This window comes from Trichoplusia ni, unplaced genomic scaffold (assembly GCF_003590095.1).
Source record: "Trichoplusia ni isolate ovarian cell line Hi5 unplaced genomic scaffold, tn1 tig00003589, whole genome shotgun sequence".
NCBI lineage: Eukaryota > Metazoa > Arthropoda > Insecta > Lepidoptera > Noctuidae > Trichoplusia > Trichoplusia ni.
The window spans coordinates 505-16,439 of NW_020800423.1; the positions used below are offsets into that span (position 1 = coordinate 505).

At 37.2% G+C, this 15,935-nt stretch overlaps 1 protein-coding gene and 1 long non-coding RNA gene across 3 annotated transcripts; one reads left to right on the forward strand and one right to left on the reverse strand.

The window, feature by feature from the left end:
* Window positions 1–2,372: 2,372 nt before the first annotated feature.
* LOC113507976 lies at window positions 2,373–15,887 on the forward strand. 2 transcript variants are annotated; one of them, XM_026890913.1, is made up of 3 exons: window positions 2,373–2,756; window positions 13,752–13,942; window positions 14,603–15,887. In XM_026890913.1, the coding sequence occupies exons 1-3, from the start codon at window positions 2,683–2,685 to the stop codon at window positions 14,989–14,991; spliced, it is 654 nt and encodes a 217-aa protein (XP_026746714.1). In that variant the 5' UTR covers window positions 2,373–2,682; the 3' UTR covers window positions 14,992–15,887. The 2 variants fall into 2 exon arrangements, with proteins under 2 accessions (XP_026746714.1, XP_026746713.1); XM_026890912.1 differs by having other exon boundaries at window positions 2,374–2,762.
* On the reverse strand, window positions 11,641–12,727 carry LOC113507977. The gene is made up of 2 exons (XR_003401956.1): window positions 12,431–12,727; window positions 11,641–11,959 (listed from the first exon to the last, which is right to left on the reverse strand). It is a non-coding gene; the product is annotated as an uncharacterized LOC113507977 (long non-coding RNA).
* Window positions 15,888–15,935: the final 48 nt, after the last annotated feature.

Below are 15,935 nucleotides of genomic sequence, written 5' to 3' on the forward strand. Positions count from 1 at the left end.
GTAGTATTCGTGTTGTCATACTTGTCATGTTGTCGAACGTGCCTAACTTCACGCCTAATGTAGTTGTTTCTTTCTAACGTTGCTTAAAAGACAGAGTAAGATATATATTCCCGAAAAGCTTCAAATCTACATTAATAATTTCATGCAGGACTACGGTAAACTCGATCGAAACCTTATATGAATAACAAAACATAAAAAAATATTGATTTTGAGTCGACAACATATATCCGCAGATTTCAGATTATGGAGAATTTCGTTAAATTCCGATGGCAAAAAACAAACCGCTCAAGTCGCCATCTTTGCCGTTGAAGTTTCGCAAAGTGTTTTTTTTTTAAATATTTGGTTTATGTAGATATACGAACTCTTTTGATATCACAAATAGATGGACACTTTTCTTCTTGCTCTTTGGGTTTTAGTAATTTTTCATTATTAAATTGAAAGCGGTGTCGTGGGTACCTAGGAATGGTTATGTGGCGCAACTTTGGGGAGTACCTATGTCTTCCGATTGATCGCGATAGTTTTGTAGAATTGTTTCATATACCGATAAACTGTGCATCTATTGAAACTAATATTATAAATGCGAAAATTTATCTGTCTGTCTGTCTCGCTTTCACGCCAATCCTACTGAACCGATTGTATTGAATTTGACAGATAGCCTGATGGAAACGGAGACCACCGAACGCTATAAACTGAAGTCCACGTAGACGGAGTCCTGGGCTACAGCTAGTGTTTGAATAATCCTAATACTTTTTAAACTTCATAGAGCGTAAAATATTCAGTATATTTTAATATAATTTAATATTACTTAATGAACTATTGGTTGGGATGGAGCCCTCTGTGAACGCTGACTTATTTCCAGCGTTTCCTTAATAATGAATTTATGTATGTTTCATTGTTAAAAAGTGACAGCGTGTATTCAATGTAAATTGACTTTTAACTAGTGCTACTTGATTTTAAATACTCTCTTGCCGACATGATTCTCACAAGAAATACTCAAAACTAAACAATTACTATAAACCGAATACCGTTTCACACCTTGTTTAGCAAGTGAGTTACTTAACTACAATCGTAATGGTATTTGTCGATACCATCTGTCAAATTTGTGACTCATGGTACCGTTTTCTTAGAGAAACCACCGCAAAACGTTACGCGCTCGCTACTCGCTGTCGAAGACGTTTTGAATGTTTCGATAGGTTTTATTTGTCAACTCATACTACCGATTTTAGTTTTTCAAGTGACCGCTAGGGGCGCTGTACATTTTGTCATAGATATTTTTTACGCAGACGCTAGCGAGCTCCGTCACTAAAAACTCATGGTAGAGGTACTGGCATTCTGCATCGAACTATCTGTGCAATGGGCAACTGCGTATCTGTGCATAGATTCCAAACATTAAAATTTAAAGTCACCCCGCATTCGATGATCAATGCTCAAACCTCCTCTATAAGAGAAGACGCTCAGTAAGGGACATTTGTAAACTGATATTATGATCAACTCAGTTTAATTACGTTATATAAGTAAATATGCTCAATTTCAAATTAAATAGATTTGTCCGAATCACACACCAGTGATGTTTAGAGTATTTGGACGGTAAATAATAGATGTTGCGCTGTCTAATGACATGTTTTAACATTGATTGTTATTCAAATAAATGTTACTTACTACTTTCCAATATAAGGGGCGACGCGTCTCACACTACACCACTCCAAAAATGTTGTAAAAAACAAGGCCTGAAACCTATAAGCCGTTGTGCGCTGCCCGCTACATCGAAAATGATCCCACGAGAACATAAAATTAGGATAAATACTAACCTATGTGTTCATTCAGGTTATAAACTATCTGAGGATCAATTAACGTCTAAATCCGTTCAGTAGATTTTGCGTGGAAGACGAACAAACATCCATACATACAAACATTCGCGTTTATCATATCAGTAGGAAGAGGTAATAATCTTTCAACGTTTTGCAAAGAAATTCAAACTAATACACATTCGTTACAACGACCGCATGTAACAATAGACAGTTATAACCGCGGTATTGTTTCAGCTGGTCTGTCTGTTAGCGGATGTCTTTTGACGTATAAATTGTATTGTGACGTCATCCAATATCTTGGAGTTGTAGTTCAGGTCGTGTAAAGAAAGGTGGTGTTTGTGATTTTGTGAATAATAGTGAAGAAGTGATTGAAAAGTTGGGTTTAATAATTATTTTAAAGTCATGTGAAATATAGGACATTACGCTAAAAAACAATATGATTTCTTTTAATATACTGGGCCTTTAAAAAAAAAATCATTATCATCAATACAGTTTTAGGTTGCTCTAATTGAAACTTTTGTCTAATGACAAATTTTGTAAATATATTTTTTTTAAAACACATTTTTTTAAACTTTTGTTATAGCTATATAGTATTGTTATAATAGCACAATATAGTAATAGAAACGAATCATACAAATTTCTATTTTGATTTCTACTACCGAACTCACCTCACACACATTCACAAAACAAAATTATTAATACCTTTATCAAAACAAGCTCAATTAAAAAGAAACAAGTATATCGGCTACACCTGTCACAAGGCCACGCAAACCAGTCGGTGCGCTGCGCCCGCGCAATCATGTCTTATCGATAGCATTAAAACTCGCTATTAAAACGAAGTGATAACGTGTGTGGGAACTATAGCATTCTAAATATGTATTTATCGTTATTTAAAAATATAAGCATACCACCTTTTTCGTGGTGTTTCGCTGCAAGTGGAGAAGACAGGTATGGGTGAGTTTCTTATTAATAATATCATAATTTTTTTTATGGTATAGGTTAATTAATACGGAGTGAATTTAACCGATTCGAAACGAGGTTTTAGTTAATTTTTCCACACGCAAATTATTTAGATATTTTACTTAGTAGGTGTTTCAATTATTTATTTATTTATGTAGAAAAAAATATAACTCTGAAACATAATAGGTATTTAATTATGTATTTTTATGAATAAGAAAGGAAGTGTATATGATTAGAATAAATAAAATAATCACCATTGCATGACAATGCATCAGATAAAAAAATAAATGTTTATGGCTTAAGTGATGTAATACAATAATAAGTTTGAAATTGCATCAACAGCTAAATAGTAAATTAAAACGAATAGCGATATGTTATCTAAAAGATTTACTGTTTAATCTTGTTTGATAATAAATTTAACGATTATGAAGTTACATTATTAATAAATAAAAAAAATCAAGAAATGTTTTCCTAATAATCATAAGTTGGTTTGAATATGGTCTTTTCTGGATAGCTCTTGTTTTGACAAACCTTTTCGGGTTTTAACTTGATAAAAATTAGTATTATAGTAGGTCTGTTTACACCAATAAAATGTATGTCATAAAAATTGAAGGGCTTTTGCCTTGCTAACCAATGACAATTTTGTAAGAAAAACAAAAACTTACTGGTGGAAAACTATACTTAGCTTAATATAAGTTGTTTTTATTTACCAAACAAGTAAATAAAAACAACTAATATTTGAAAACCTAAAGATGATGAGTTCTTTTACGTCTACGTCTACAGATTCAAACGACTGGACCAATTTTGATCTAATTTAATGTTGAGTTAGCGGACATCCTGAATTAATGCGAAACTAGTTTTCAAGTCGACAAGGCCATTCTTGTAGGATAAGAGTACTGCTTTAAACAAAACCCAAGACAGACAGTTTTAAATAACATTATTATTTTACAAGCCCAGAACGTCCCTCTGCCAGGCAAAGGCCTCCCCACTCTTCCTCCACTTGTTTCTCTTTGAAAGAACGAATCCAGGTCATCCCTCCAATTCCACCTGGGTACTATAACATTATAGCAAAATAAATTTGTTTTTGTAATGTCACTAAAAAATGTTCCAAACATACTGACAATGCTTGAAGCTGATTTGCAGATGAATGTAAGCAAGACTTGGTTTGTTCCCGTGAACCCGTTTCACTGTTTTATAAACTATCTATCGGACAATGACGATTATAAACACATACCAACACATCTTAGAGTAGTGGTTGTAGTAGTAGTAGTTTCATTGCAGTTTCAGTGTGGAAGCAAGACAGAGCATTGCATGGCGTAGAGTGGCGTCTCTCTTCCACAAGTACGATAATATTACCTACTTGTGTGTTGGTTGTGAATTCACCACACCAAACCCGCTGCGCGTGACGTGTGTCGTGTGTCGCGGTTTCGAACCCTACGTAGGACAAGTGCTTGTGTGATCCACGAATGCTTGTCCTGAGTCTGGGTGTCTTTGTGCATATGATTTAAATGTTTCTAAATACTCGCGATACATAAATTAAATACCTGAGTACTGTAGACGTTTCTAGAAAAAAAAATCTGAAACAGAATTTTCCGAAAGGGTTACTGCGGCCCAGGTACACGAAGTGGGTTTCAGTCAGTAGTCAAAGTCTGAAATGTCCTTTGATGATTTGCCATCCGAAAAACAGATCTTAATAGAGATGCAAATAAACGATGATCGTAACATTTGTGATAGCTATTATGTGTTTGCATTCTGCAAGTTGTTTGTTGATCTCACTGGGTTTATTTATGAGGGAAAACAATCAACATCTGCGGTACTGCGGATCACTAAGTATACTATTAGGTATCGGTTACTTAACCATTACTTTTATACGAAATGAATAAAAGGTATTCGTATTCATTAAATATGCATCAGTTTCGAGATTGTAACGTTATTTTCGAAAATCGTTCGAAAACGTTCATCATACTGAAAAACTGCACAAGAGTATGAATCCAATTATGTATTATCCAATTATATATGCAATTTGAAAAACGTGTTTAATTGAATTTGAAACAAGCCATTTTATGCCGCGATTTGACTTTTATGAGATTACAACAAAAATATAAAGCCAAAGTGTGTAACCTCCACCCGTTTATTCCCACCTAGGTAGGTGATTAATAAAAAAAAATAAAACGGGTGTGTACCTTCAAAATTTATATTATATGAAAAAAAAAACACAGCCGGAGGCACACGAAGATTTATGGTCGTGGATTACAACTTTGTCTGTAGTCACCTCTGCAGGGATAGGTACCCCTGTAGTTGTGGCGGGATTCGCCGCTGGCCGGAGATGGAAGTAGGCCGAGGTTCAGTGCTGAGCTGTACGGTGACTTCACCGGTGATGGAGATGGCGCGCACGTGCGACTGGTGTTGCCGGAAGCGGGCTCCTCGGATGACCTCGGTTGGTAGGCAGGCCGAACGCGAGGATGCTGCTGGCTCCTTAAGCCGGAAGAAAAAACCTGGAAATCACCGTTCGAGCTAATCAGAACTCGGGCCTAATAAATTCCGTGCTGGAGTACCACCGTCGACAACGAGGAAGGATAACCTATCTAAATGTAGTAGTATTGACGTGGCGGTACTACCCAGAACGGAGTTTTACACATAAAGCAGTTTAACGGAAAAAAAAATACAAACAACAAAATTACGGTTATGGCCGTTGAGATATTTAAATTTTGAATAAAAAAAATTATTTTACTTGCAGGTAGATTGAAGCAATAATTTTTATTTGAAACTACTACTTTACTTAAATAGTGTTAGCTCAATTAGCTTGGTGAATTAAGCAACATAAAGCGAGTAACACAGCCACAGTAACAAACGAGTAAGGCAAAGCAAGACAAAGGTACAGTGGCCACATAGAACATAATAAGCTGGCAAATCAAAAAGAAACATATAACAAACAACTACATATATGATCAAGATGGGTGAATTGTGTGCTATTTAAAACTTACCCCTAATTCGGGATCTTCACGACAATATTAAGTGCAAGTATTCAACATTGAACACTCTCAACTTATTTTTTTTTTTTAAATTTGAATTTATACGCGCCGTGGTCTGCCTAGGACGCTTGACAGGACGGAAAGTGGTCAGAGGTAACACGCTCGCATCAGCCTAGGAGCGACTGGCCAGTATGTCCCATCTCCCTCAATCGAACTCATTCTTGGTTTCGTTTCGGTTCATTCGGCGCGTTCCAAAACACCGCGTAAACAAAGAACCAATGCATTCATTTTCATGTTGTTATTTTATTTTTATTAATTAAGTTTTGCACAGTTATAATTGATTTTATTTATTTTAATATTATTATTATTATATATTTTTTTTCTATGTTTTGTTTTATGTATTAGTTAGAATTTAATAAATATACCCACCGCTGCCAACTATAATATGAACAATATGTAGGTAGTTCAATTTATAATTTGTAGAAACAAAACATGATTATTCATGTAACGTTCCGTTTACATTACCCCCGGTCCCTCATAAGGATTTTATTTTAAGAATAAAATCCGCATGATAAACTCGTTACGATATCCTTTTATTCATACATTCACTTCAATCATTCCCTCATCTCTCAAAACCAGTCATAATAAACAACACACAATATTAAAATTGTGCGACGTGTCCTAACATACAAAAAAAATCAAACGACTAATATATTCGTCATTGACTTTGGTAACAGGTCTTAATATCGTTTAATAGTGTAAGGGGAAACGTAACAAAGATCACATTCATTGGTAGGTAGGAATTTTTAAGTCCTTAATATGCCAAGACCCTAAATTTTTACCAGACATATCCTCCAAACATACACTAGTGGTGATAGCTTTTGAATGACCCGGCACTTAATGTATTGGGAGCTAATTTCTTGCTAAAGTGCTTATCCTTATCGCTCAGGACGTAAGCACGTTTGTATACTACATCACAATATTAATTCGAAAGCTTTACGTCTTAAATTATAATATGATGTATTTTTGACATGTGCGTGATGCAAGGATTTTTGGACTTGATCAAAGATTGAACTTAGGCATCCAAGGTTCTCCGCGTATACATCGCGAGGAAGAAACAAAACTCGTCACCCAAGTCTGTATCTGTATAATGCGCACCACATAAAACTATTTCTCGTCCAAAACTAGAAATGAAGGTGTAAATCCGGTGGCTTCGTTAACAGAATTATTTATTGCAAATTGTACTTTTGGAATAAATAAGTCCCATGTTCGATGATCACCGTCCACGAAAGTGGAAATGCAGGTGATTATCGTTTATTGTACCGCTCACGGTGTTAACTTGGGGGGTATATTTGGGTGAAAAGAATACGTTCGGTATTTTATACTTCTTAAACAAGTCTTGAGTGTGTCGCTAATAAATTGGGTACCATTTATCCAGGAAAATACTTTGAGGAACACGTGAACAAGGAATATGTGTTCTTCCATAAGTTTAACAATAATCTGAGAAGTAGCTTTTTAATTGGAAAATATGACAAAATTTGGAAAAACAGCAGGTCTCTACTAGTATGTAGCTATTTTGTTTTCGTGTGACAGGAAGTGGTCCCATTAAGTCGACAGAAATCATTTGGTACGGGCGCGAGCATTGCTTAGGACGTCCCATTTCACCTAGAGTAGCATGGTTTTGAGTTTTGTACTGTAAACAGTGTTGCAAGAACCAACGTATTTTCGCTATATCTCGATGCATACCCGGCCAGTAATAACTAAGAGCAACGCGCCTGTAGGTTTTAAAAATGCCCAAATGACCTGCGGTTGGTTCGTCGTGATTATCCGCAATCACCTTTTCCCTGTACTCGGAGGGAACAACTTTCCTTCCAAGAAAATTCATTAGTAAGCAAGCATTTATTCTTACTAAGGCGGAAGAGAGTGCCATCCTTAATTTGATAATTGGGAAATTCTCAGGTTTCGTGACACAGTTATTATAAATGTTAGTATACCAAGCATCACTGGAAGTCGCGGATGAATTAGAAGTGACCATAGCAGCAACAGGTACTGCTCTTGACAAGCATCGGGAATGACGTTGTCGACACCCGACGGTGCTTTATATCAAAATTAAATGAAGATAAACGCACACCCCAACGTGCGAGCCTTCCCGTAGGATTATTAAGAGAAAGAAACCACTTTAACGCACTATGATCTGTGTACACGGTGAACTTCTTCCCATTTTCCAAATAGCATCGCAATGCTCCAATGCCACAAGAACAGCCAGCGTCTCCCGCTCCGTTATGCTATAGTTCTTTTTCTGCCGCCGTTAATGATTTGCCTCATGTATGCTATAGGGTGCTCCTTTCCGTTTACAGATTGCGTGAGCATACCGCCCATCCCATAGTTACTTGCATCCGTATGCACCTCAAAGGAAGATTGTAATCGGGGCAAGAAAGAACAGGTGCAGAAACTAAGCATTCTTTTAGTTTTTTAAAAGCGATTTCCGCCTCATCAGTCCACTTGAAAGGTGGAGTGTTCTTTTTGTTTGAAGTCAGCTTGTTGAGCGGCCCTGCAATTGTACTAAAACTGGGAACGAACCTACGATACCAAGTTGCCGTGCCCAGAAATCGCTTCAGCTCCTTGCGATTACTAGGGGTAGGGTAGTTAAGGATAGCTTCAACCTTTTCTGGATCGGTTCGCAGCCCATTCGCATCAACTACGTAACCTAAATACTTAAGTTGACTTCGAAAGAACTCACACTTACTCAAGTTTACAGTAAGGCCCGCTTTACGTAATTTGTCTAAAACGCGAAGTAGAAGGGACACATGCTCCTCAAAACTATTACTAACAATAATAATATCATCTAGATAAGCAAATATGCGATGATCTATGTTACCTAGTAGCATATCTACAAGACGCTGTTGCGTAGCGGGAGCATTTGTCAAACCAAAAGCCGTGGTTTTAAATCGAAGAGTTCCTCGACCTGGAACGTAGAAAGCCGTCTTATCTCTATCCTCCTCTGCAATCGGAATTTGCCAGAAGGCTTTGGATAAATCCAGACTAGAAAGAAAACGGGCGTCGCGCAGATTATCCAAAATCTCGGCAATGTATGGCAGGTTATAAGCATCTCGTTTTGTTATTGAATTTAACTTTCTGCTATCTAGACAAAAACGAGGCTGTCCATTCTTTTTAGTAACGAGGAGTACGGAGACTGCCACGCGCTTTCGCAGTACTCTACCACATCTAGTTTCACATCTCGTCCACCTGTTCGACAAGGATCTTCTGCTCTCAGGTGAGAGCCTATAATATCTTTGTCGGACCGGAGGAGAATCGCCAGTATCGATGCGATGGGATAAAAGGTGTGTACGGCCTAAGCCTTTAACCTCAAATGAAACGTCCCTAAATTGCTCAACAACGTTATCAGCAATAGAGCGTTGAGACTCATCTAAGCTATCATAAGACTGTATGAAAGTTTGGTGATTATTACTATTTAACTCTACTAATGAATTATTTGACAAATCTACGGAACCCAAATATTTCGGACACAATTGAAAGGCGCGCCAGAAGTCAATACCTAAAATAAGCGATGATTGAACTTCTGGAACTACGTATGACTTAATTATATGAAATTGGTCCTCTAAATGCACTGGCACATTTATATAGCAGTATCTTAAGTATCTGACCACCTGCAGCTACTATCGAAGGCGTATCATCAGTACATAGCTTAAGGCCACGGACTGACTAGGGTGTTATGAGAATTATTTCCTAATATTGTAATAGCTGACCCGGAATCCAGGAGGCCGGACGCTGTAATATCGTTAATTTTAATATTCAGATATGGTCGCAAATCGCCCAAAGGCTTAGTATGCAGAATTGAAGACATTTTGTAACTGTTGAAGAACAATTTAATTGTTTTCAACCAATTTTCCCAATCCTCTTTATTAAAGCGACCTGCTAACGAGGCTGAGTCGAGACAATTCTGCATACTTAGTTTTTTGGTTTTTGAGCTTTGTTACAATTGGGCAATCTGGTTTCTTGATACCTTTGTGACCACACTTAAAACACATAATTTCTTTATTCTGACAATCCCTCAGGCTATGCGAATTATTACGGCATCTAGGACAATACGGCAATTTTGCCCCGGGGATGGAATCACTAGTATTTAGGGCATGTAAATATTTTTCATTTACACTGTTATTTAAATTTTGTTTATTATTATTTTCTGCATTTGTTTTGTTGTTCCCAAACTTATTGTTAATATTATAGTTTTTGTTTGATAGCTATATCGGTTCTTTGTTTGTATGCGAACTCAGGTGCTAACGTGTCAGAAGTAGGAGCGGCAGGTTCGCGAAACTGTGCCATGCGTGATTGCACGTTTTCGTAGTTCCTACAAAGACTTCTTAACTGGTCAATCGATGTGATCTGAGATGCGAGGCCAGAGTGCTCGCGTAACACGGTCTAATGTTGTGCAATATTATTTCTAACTTATCCTCCTCTGCAAAAGATCTCGACAAGCGTGAAAACATTCCTGAAATAATCGATAGGTAGATGGTAATGTTTTCCTTTGCTCCCTGAGTCCTAGATCGAATCTCAGACAGCAGAAGGTAATCGTAATCCGCTCTGTCGAAGTCCTGTTGCAGAAGGACAATAAGTTCATCCCAAGAAGAAACCTGTTGCTTTACGCTTCTAAACCAATGAAGTGCATCGTCCACAAAGATTTCCGTAGCGAATGATAGTAATTTTGAATTCGAAATATTACGAGCTACACTAAATTCGCTGACTCGCTGAATAAAAGCACGTACGCAAGACTTGCCGTCATATTTTAGTTTCGCTAATTCGCAATTTTTAACATTTCCTTCGCAAGTCACTGAAATGTTTAATCTCTCAGTTGTAACTTGCGGATCAGAATGCGGGATGGTAGTAATGAGGGGGTCTATACTTTTCGCTTTTAAAGATGTTAAAGCTCCATAATATTCTTTAAACATACTTGTACATTCCGTATGCACGTGCCAAGAATTTATCATCCCTACTTATCCTGTTCAGTCTATGATAAAGATGATGGAAAAGATTTTCGATTCTCCCCAAAATATTCTTGTCTTGGTATCCACCTCAAGGCTAGACTTAATTTATTTAAAATTTCCAGACAACTATTTAGGTCATCAAGAGGGTCAAGGTGGGAACACAAAATATCCTCAGACAAAAAAACTTGGCTGAGCTTACAGATCTGCCGTCTAAGATCCGCCACAGTATTAGCTGGGGTTTCACCTCGTACGGCTACCTCGTATTCTAATTCCGACTTTTGTAATGATAGAAACTTAATAGGGTATGCCATTTTAAATACGGGTAAAAAAAAAAATCAAAATGGGAGAAAGTTGTAAATAGCACACAAAATTTTATGGAAAGAAAAAAAATACTCCGTTCCGTTATAATCTACTTTAACAGAACGCTGTGTAAGTAAGAAGTAACAGAAAGAAAGAAACAAAAAATTGCGAACAAAAGCAGACAAAACAATTTTTGCAACTGGTGTGAAGGCTATGCAAAGAATTGGAAAAAAACAGCACGATTCAAATTTTACCACGGCTGATAGCAATATTATAAAAAAAATTGAACAGCCTGTATAAAAAAAACACCCTGTATATGAGTTTTTTTTTTTTTTTTTTTTTTTTTTTTTTAACGTTAACACAATATACTAAAATAACGGAAATGATGAGATTATAAGACTTCACTCCAGTTGATGCAAACAAACACACAAAGCGTTTTACAAAATAAAAAAAATAAAATTACCCACTCACCGTACAATAACTAACTACTAACTACAGAAGCGAGAACAGACAAAACCACGTAATTGGGCGCCAGTGTAACCTCCACCCGTTTATTCCACCTAGGTAGGTGATTAATAAAAAAATAAAACGGGTGTGTACCTTCAAAATTTATATTATATAAAAAAAAAACACAGCCGGAGGCACACGAAGATTTATGGGTCGTGGATTACAACTTTGTCTGTAGTCACCTCTGCAGGGATAGGTACCCCCTGTAGTTGTGGCGGGATTCCGCCGCTGGCCGGAGATGGAAGTAGGCCGAGGTTCAGTGCTGAGCTGTACGGTGACTTCACCGGTGATGGAGATGGCGCGCACGTGCGACTGGTGTTGCCGGAAGCGGGCTCCTCGGATGACCTCGGTTGGTAGGCAGGCCCGAACGCGAGGATGCTGCTGGCTCCTTAAAGCCGGAAGAAAAAACCTGGAAATCACCGTTCGAGCTAATCAGAACTCGGCCTAATAAATTCCGTGCTGGAGTACCACCGTCGACAACGAGGAAGCGATACCTATCTAAATGTAGTAGTATTGACGTGGCGGTACTACCCAGAACGGAGTTTACACATAAAGCAGTTTAACGGAAAAAAAATACAAACATAAATTACGGTTATGGCCGTTGAGATATTTAAATTTTGAATAAAAAATATTATTTTACTTGCAGGTAGATTGAAGCAATAATTTTATTTGAAACTACTACTTTACTTAAATAGTGTTAGCTCATTAGCTTGGTGAATTAAGCAACATAAAGCGAGTAACACAGCACAGTAACAAACGAGTGGCAAAGCAAGACAAAGGTACAGTGGCACATAGAACATAATAAGCTGCAAATAAAAAGAAACATATAACAAACAACTATATGATCAGATGGGTGAATTGTGTGCTATTTAAAACTTACCCTAATTCGGGATCTTCACGACAATATTAAGTGCAAGTATTCAACTTGAACACTCTCAACTTATTTTTTTTTTAATTTGAATTTAACGGCCGTGTCTGCTAGGACGCTTGACAGGACGGAAAGTGGTCAGAGGTAACACGCTCGCATCAGCCTAGGAGCGACTGGCCAGTATGTCCCATCTCCCTCAATCGAACTCATTCTTGGTTCGTTCGGTTCATTCGGCGCGTTCCAAAACACGCGTAAACAAAGAACAATGCATTCATTTTCATGTTGTTATTTTATTTTTATTAATTAAGTTTTGCACAGTTATAATTGATTTTATTTATTTTAATATTATTATTATTATATATTTTTTTTCTATGTTTTGTTTTATGTATTAGTTAGAATTTAATAAATATACCCACCGCTGCCAACTATAATATGAACAATATGTAGGTAGTTCAATTTATAATTTGTAGAAACAAAACATGATTATTCATGTAACGTTCCGTTACAAGTGAAATATTTGTACATACATCAACTACTCGCCACAGCCTATTAGGTTAAAGGTAAACTGCATTCTGTTGACACGTGAACGCTATTCACGCTAATTTGAGTCTTATGTTTCATCAATAAATCTCAAATTACGTTAATGAAGTTTGACAAACGTCAGTGCACGAACGTGTGTCGTCTTACCGCGACCTTAGGGGCGGCTGACACGGGCGACCCGTCACAACCATTTAACACCACGAGCGGCTGAATCCATGGTGGCCGTCTAAATCTACATACGAAATAACTACAAAACGACGCTGCTCGCGTCTCCCATAAAAAGTATAGGAAATATGCCAACTTTCATTTATTAATTTATTTAATCATACCATACCACGACACATAACTTACTCCATAAGAACTAAACATATTTATTGACAACTACTTTGACGGCGTACATAGCTTATATTATAATTTGGCTGAAGACAACGTTTCGTAGTTGTGGCGGTCGGCGCGTGAGCGTCGACCCTAAGTTGCAATTAATTTGGCGTAGATGTGACCTTCTCGCATCGCTGCGTGCTACCGATAACCACCTTGAAACTTGATTTCAAATAATTATGTTATTTGACAACATTACACAGAACTACAAATCTTATAAGTCATTCGACCTTATTAAATTAGAGTGCATTATTCGTGCAGTCATACATTGAAGTAAAAGGGCCTCCTTCTTTTAATGTTTTTCATGTTTTGTGGATTTACCTACTTGCATTTTTTTTTGTTCTGACTCTTCACATATATTTCTTGGAGAACCTTGATTTACTTAAAAACTGCTATATTTCATACTATTTTTCAGTTATGCGGTGGTATCAGAGTACTACGGGCGCGGCCTGTTCAACAAGCTGACGGTAGTGACGGAGTCGGGCGGCGTGGAGTCGCCCGTGGTGGCGAGCGCCCCGCCGGTGGCGCCGCCCGCGCCCGCGCCGCAGCCCTACGGACCCGGGGCTGAGGCCAAGCTCCGCCAGGCAGAGGGGCAGAGCAAGCAATGTAAGTACACTTATTTTTTACGACTCCCACAGTAAGGAATTCACTGGGGGCTTTAACAAACTTACAAATCACGTACACAAAGACACTTACACTCAGTACAAGCATTAGTGGATCACACAAACACTAGTCCTAAGCGGGGATCGAATCGATAGCACGTGGCGCTCGGTGGGACCTACGCGGGGTTCGAACCCGCGACACGTCCCGCTCAGTGGGTTTGGCGTGGTGATCACATCCTCTATCTGTGCAGTATTTTTCATGTCAATAATCCAGATTCAAAAAGTTGTAGTAACAGACGTTTTTATTAATAGCTTATACAACTGATAATATCATATAAAATTAAAATTTAATAAATTTTATTCGCGTTTCGAGCAAGAATACTTAAAACAGTTGGGATTTTTTTATGAATAATAATACAATTATTCAAGAACTGGTTTAATATTATTCGTAACGCCTTATTTTGTGCATAAAAATCTTTGATAACGAACGTTTATATTTAAATTTATTTGAGTGACCACGCCTTTACTGTACTGTATGTATATTATAGTTACGCACTAAAAAGTCACGCTCACGTCGAGCCATAATTGTATTAAATTTATATGAATCTTCTGCTCGTCCATTTCAAAACAAGTTTAAAATAAATTTCTCAAATATTAATTTCAGTATACGCATCAAATACAACAAAGCAAATGGGACCCAAAGGTACGACAGTGGTCCCCGTCGGCGAGGGGCGGATGAGGTTACTCGAACAACAGCGCTACAGCTCAAGCCTAGAAGCAAACCTCAACAAGCTAGAACCAGTACACAAACCATCCCCGTACTCCTCACCAATCTCCGCCAAAAAACGATTCGAAGACAAACCTCGTAGCACAGGGGTCTCCCCCGTCGTCCAAAACATTTCCACGGCCATAGCAAATAGGACAAGCAAGAATCCCTTCGAAGAGGACAATTATGATGAAACTAAGAACCCCTTTGCTGAGGAGGCGACGGAACCCACGAATCCGTTTAACGAAGACGACGATTACGATAAGAACTATAATCCGTTCTCGTGAAGTGATTGTGTGGTCTCTAGGTTCTTGTTGACGGTCCAGGTGTTGTCCTGCGGTCCTGCTAAGCGATAGTGGTCCTATTGCTCACGGCATGCCATATTATATGTATGTACAGACGTAAATCGCATCAATTGACTTTTTTTTATTTTTCTGCAGATTTCGTGACAAGTTCTAGTCTTGTGGTGTTTATATACTTTTTTATGTTTTTTTTTTGGCAGTGATTGGAAGAGCTTTCGTTGATTCAGTTTTAATACATTTTAAATGCCAGATAACGGTTTATCATTGAATAGTTTAGTTTCTTCTCTATATAAAAATAGGCTTGCGCCCAATTATGCGTAATTTTTTACCCTGGTATTAATATAATATTGAAATTATTTCTAAAGATCGAGATTTCGTATAAGATTTAAATGGTTTGAACGTATATTGCTTCATTTGTCTTGCACTTTAACAATCATAATAAAATTAACTCTTTGAGTATTAAAAAAAAAGCATCTTTATATCTGTATTTTCTTGTATATGTTAGGTTATAAATAAACATTAACGCAATGAAAGAAACGCTAAAGACTGGTGTGAATATATAACAGTTTTATTTCATTTATATAAAATCAATTTATTTTAAAACCCCAATGCAATACCAATATATTATTTAAAATTCACTGCAAGTTTTTTTTTACTCAAATTGGGTCTGACTTTATCGCTTAAAAATGTATGGTTTAGATCAAAAGTATGTTTACGTCAAAATGTATAATAATATAAATGTATAGACATTCCTTATGCGATGCGCTTCATGAAATGTATTGTAAATTGGTACATGTATGGACACCATGTATTGTTTTGTAAGCTGTATCCATTTTGTATCTTGGTTATATTATGTGATAATAAAAGTATAATATAAGTTATGTAACTGTTTTTAGTCATTTTTCAAGCTACTTGTAGTATATAAGTGT

Excerpts from the sequence above, each read along its gene's own strand:
- LOC113507976 (XM_026890912.1), top strand. The coding sequence starts at position 2,683 with ATGTATTTATCGTTATTTAAAAATATAAGCATACCACCTTTTTCGTGG. Across the intron at positions 2,763-13,751 it reads AGTGGAGAAGACAGGTATGG|TTATGCGGTGGTATCAGAGT; the intron begins GTGAGTTTCTTA and ends ACTATTTTTCAG. Across the intron at positions 13,943-14,602 it reads AGAGGGGCAGAGCAAGCAAT|TATACGCATCAAATACAACA; the intron begins GTAAGTACACTT and ends TATTAATTTCAG.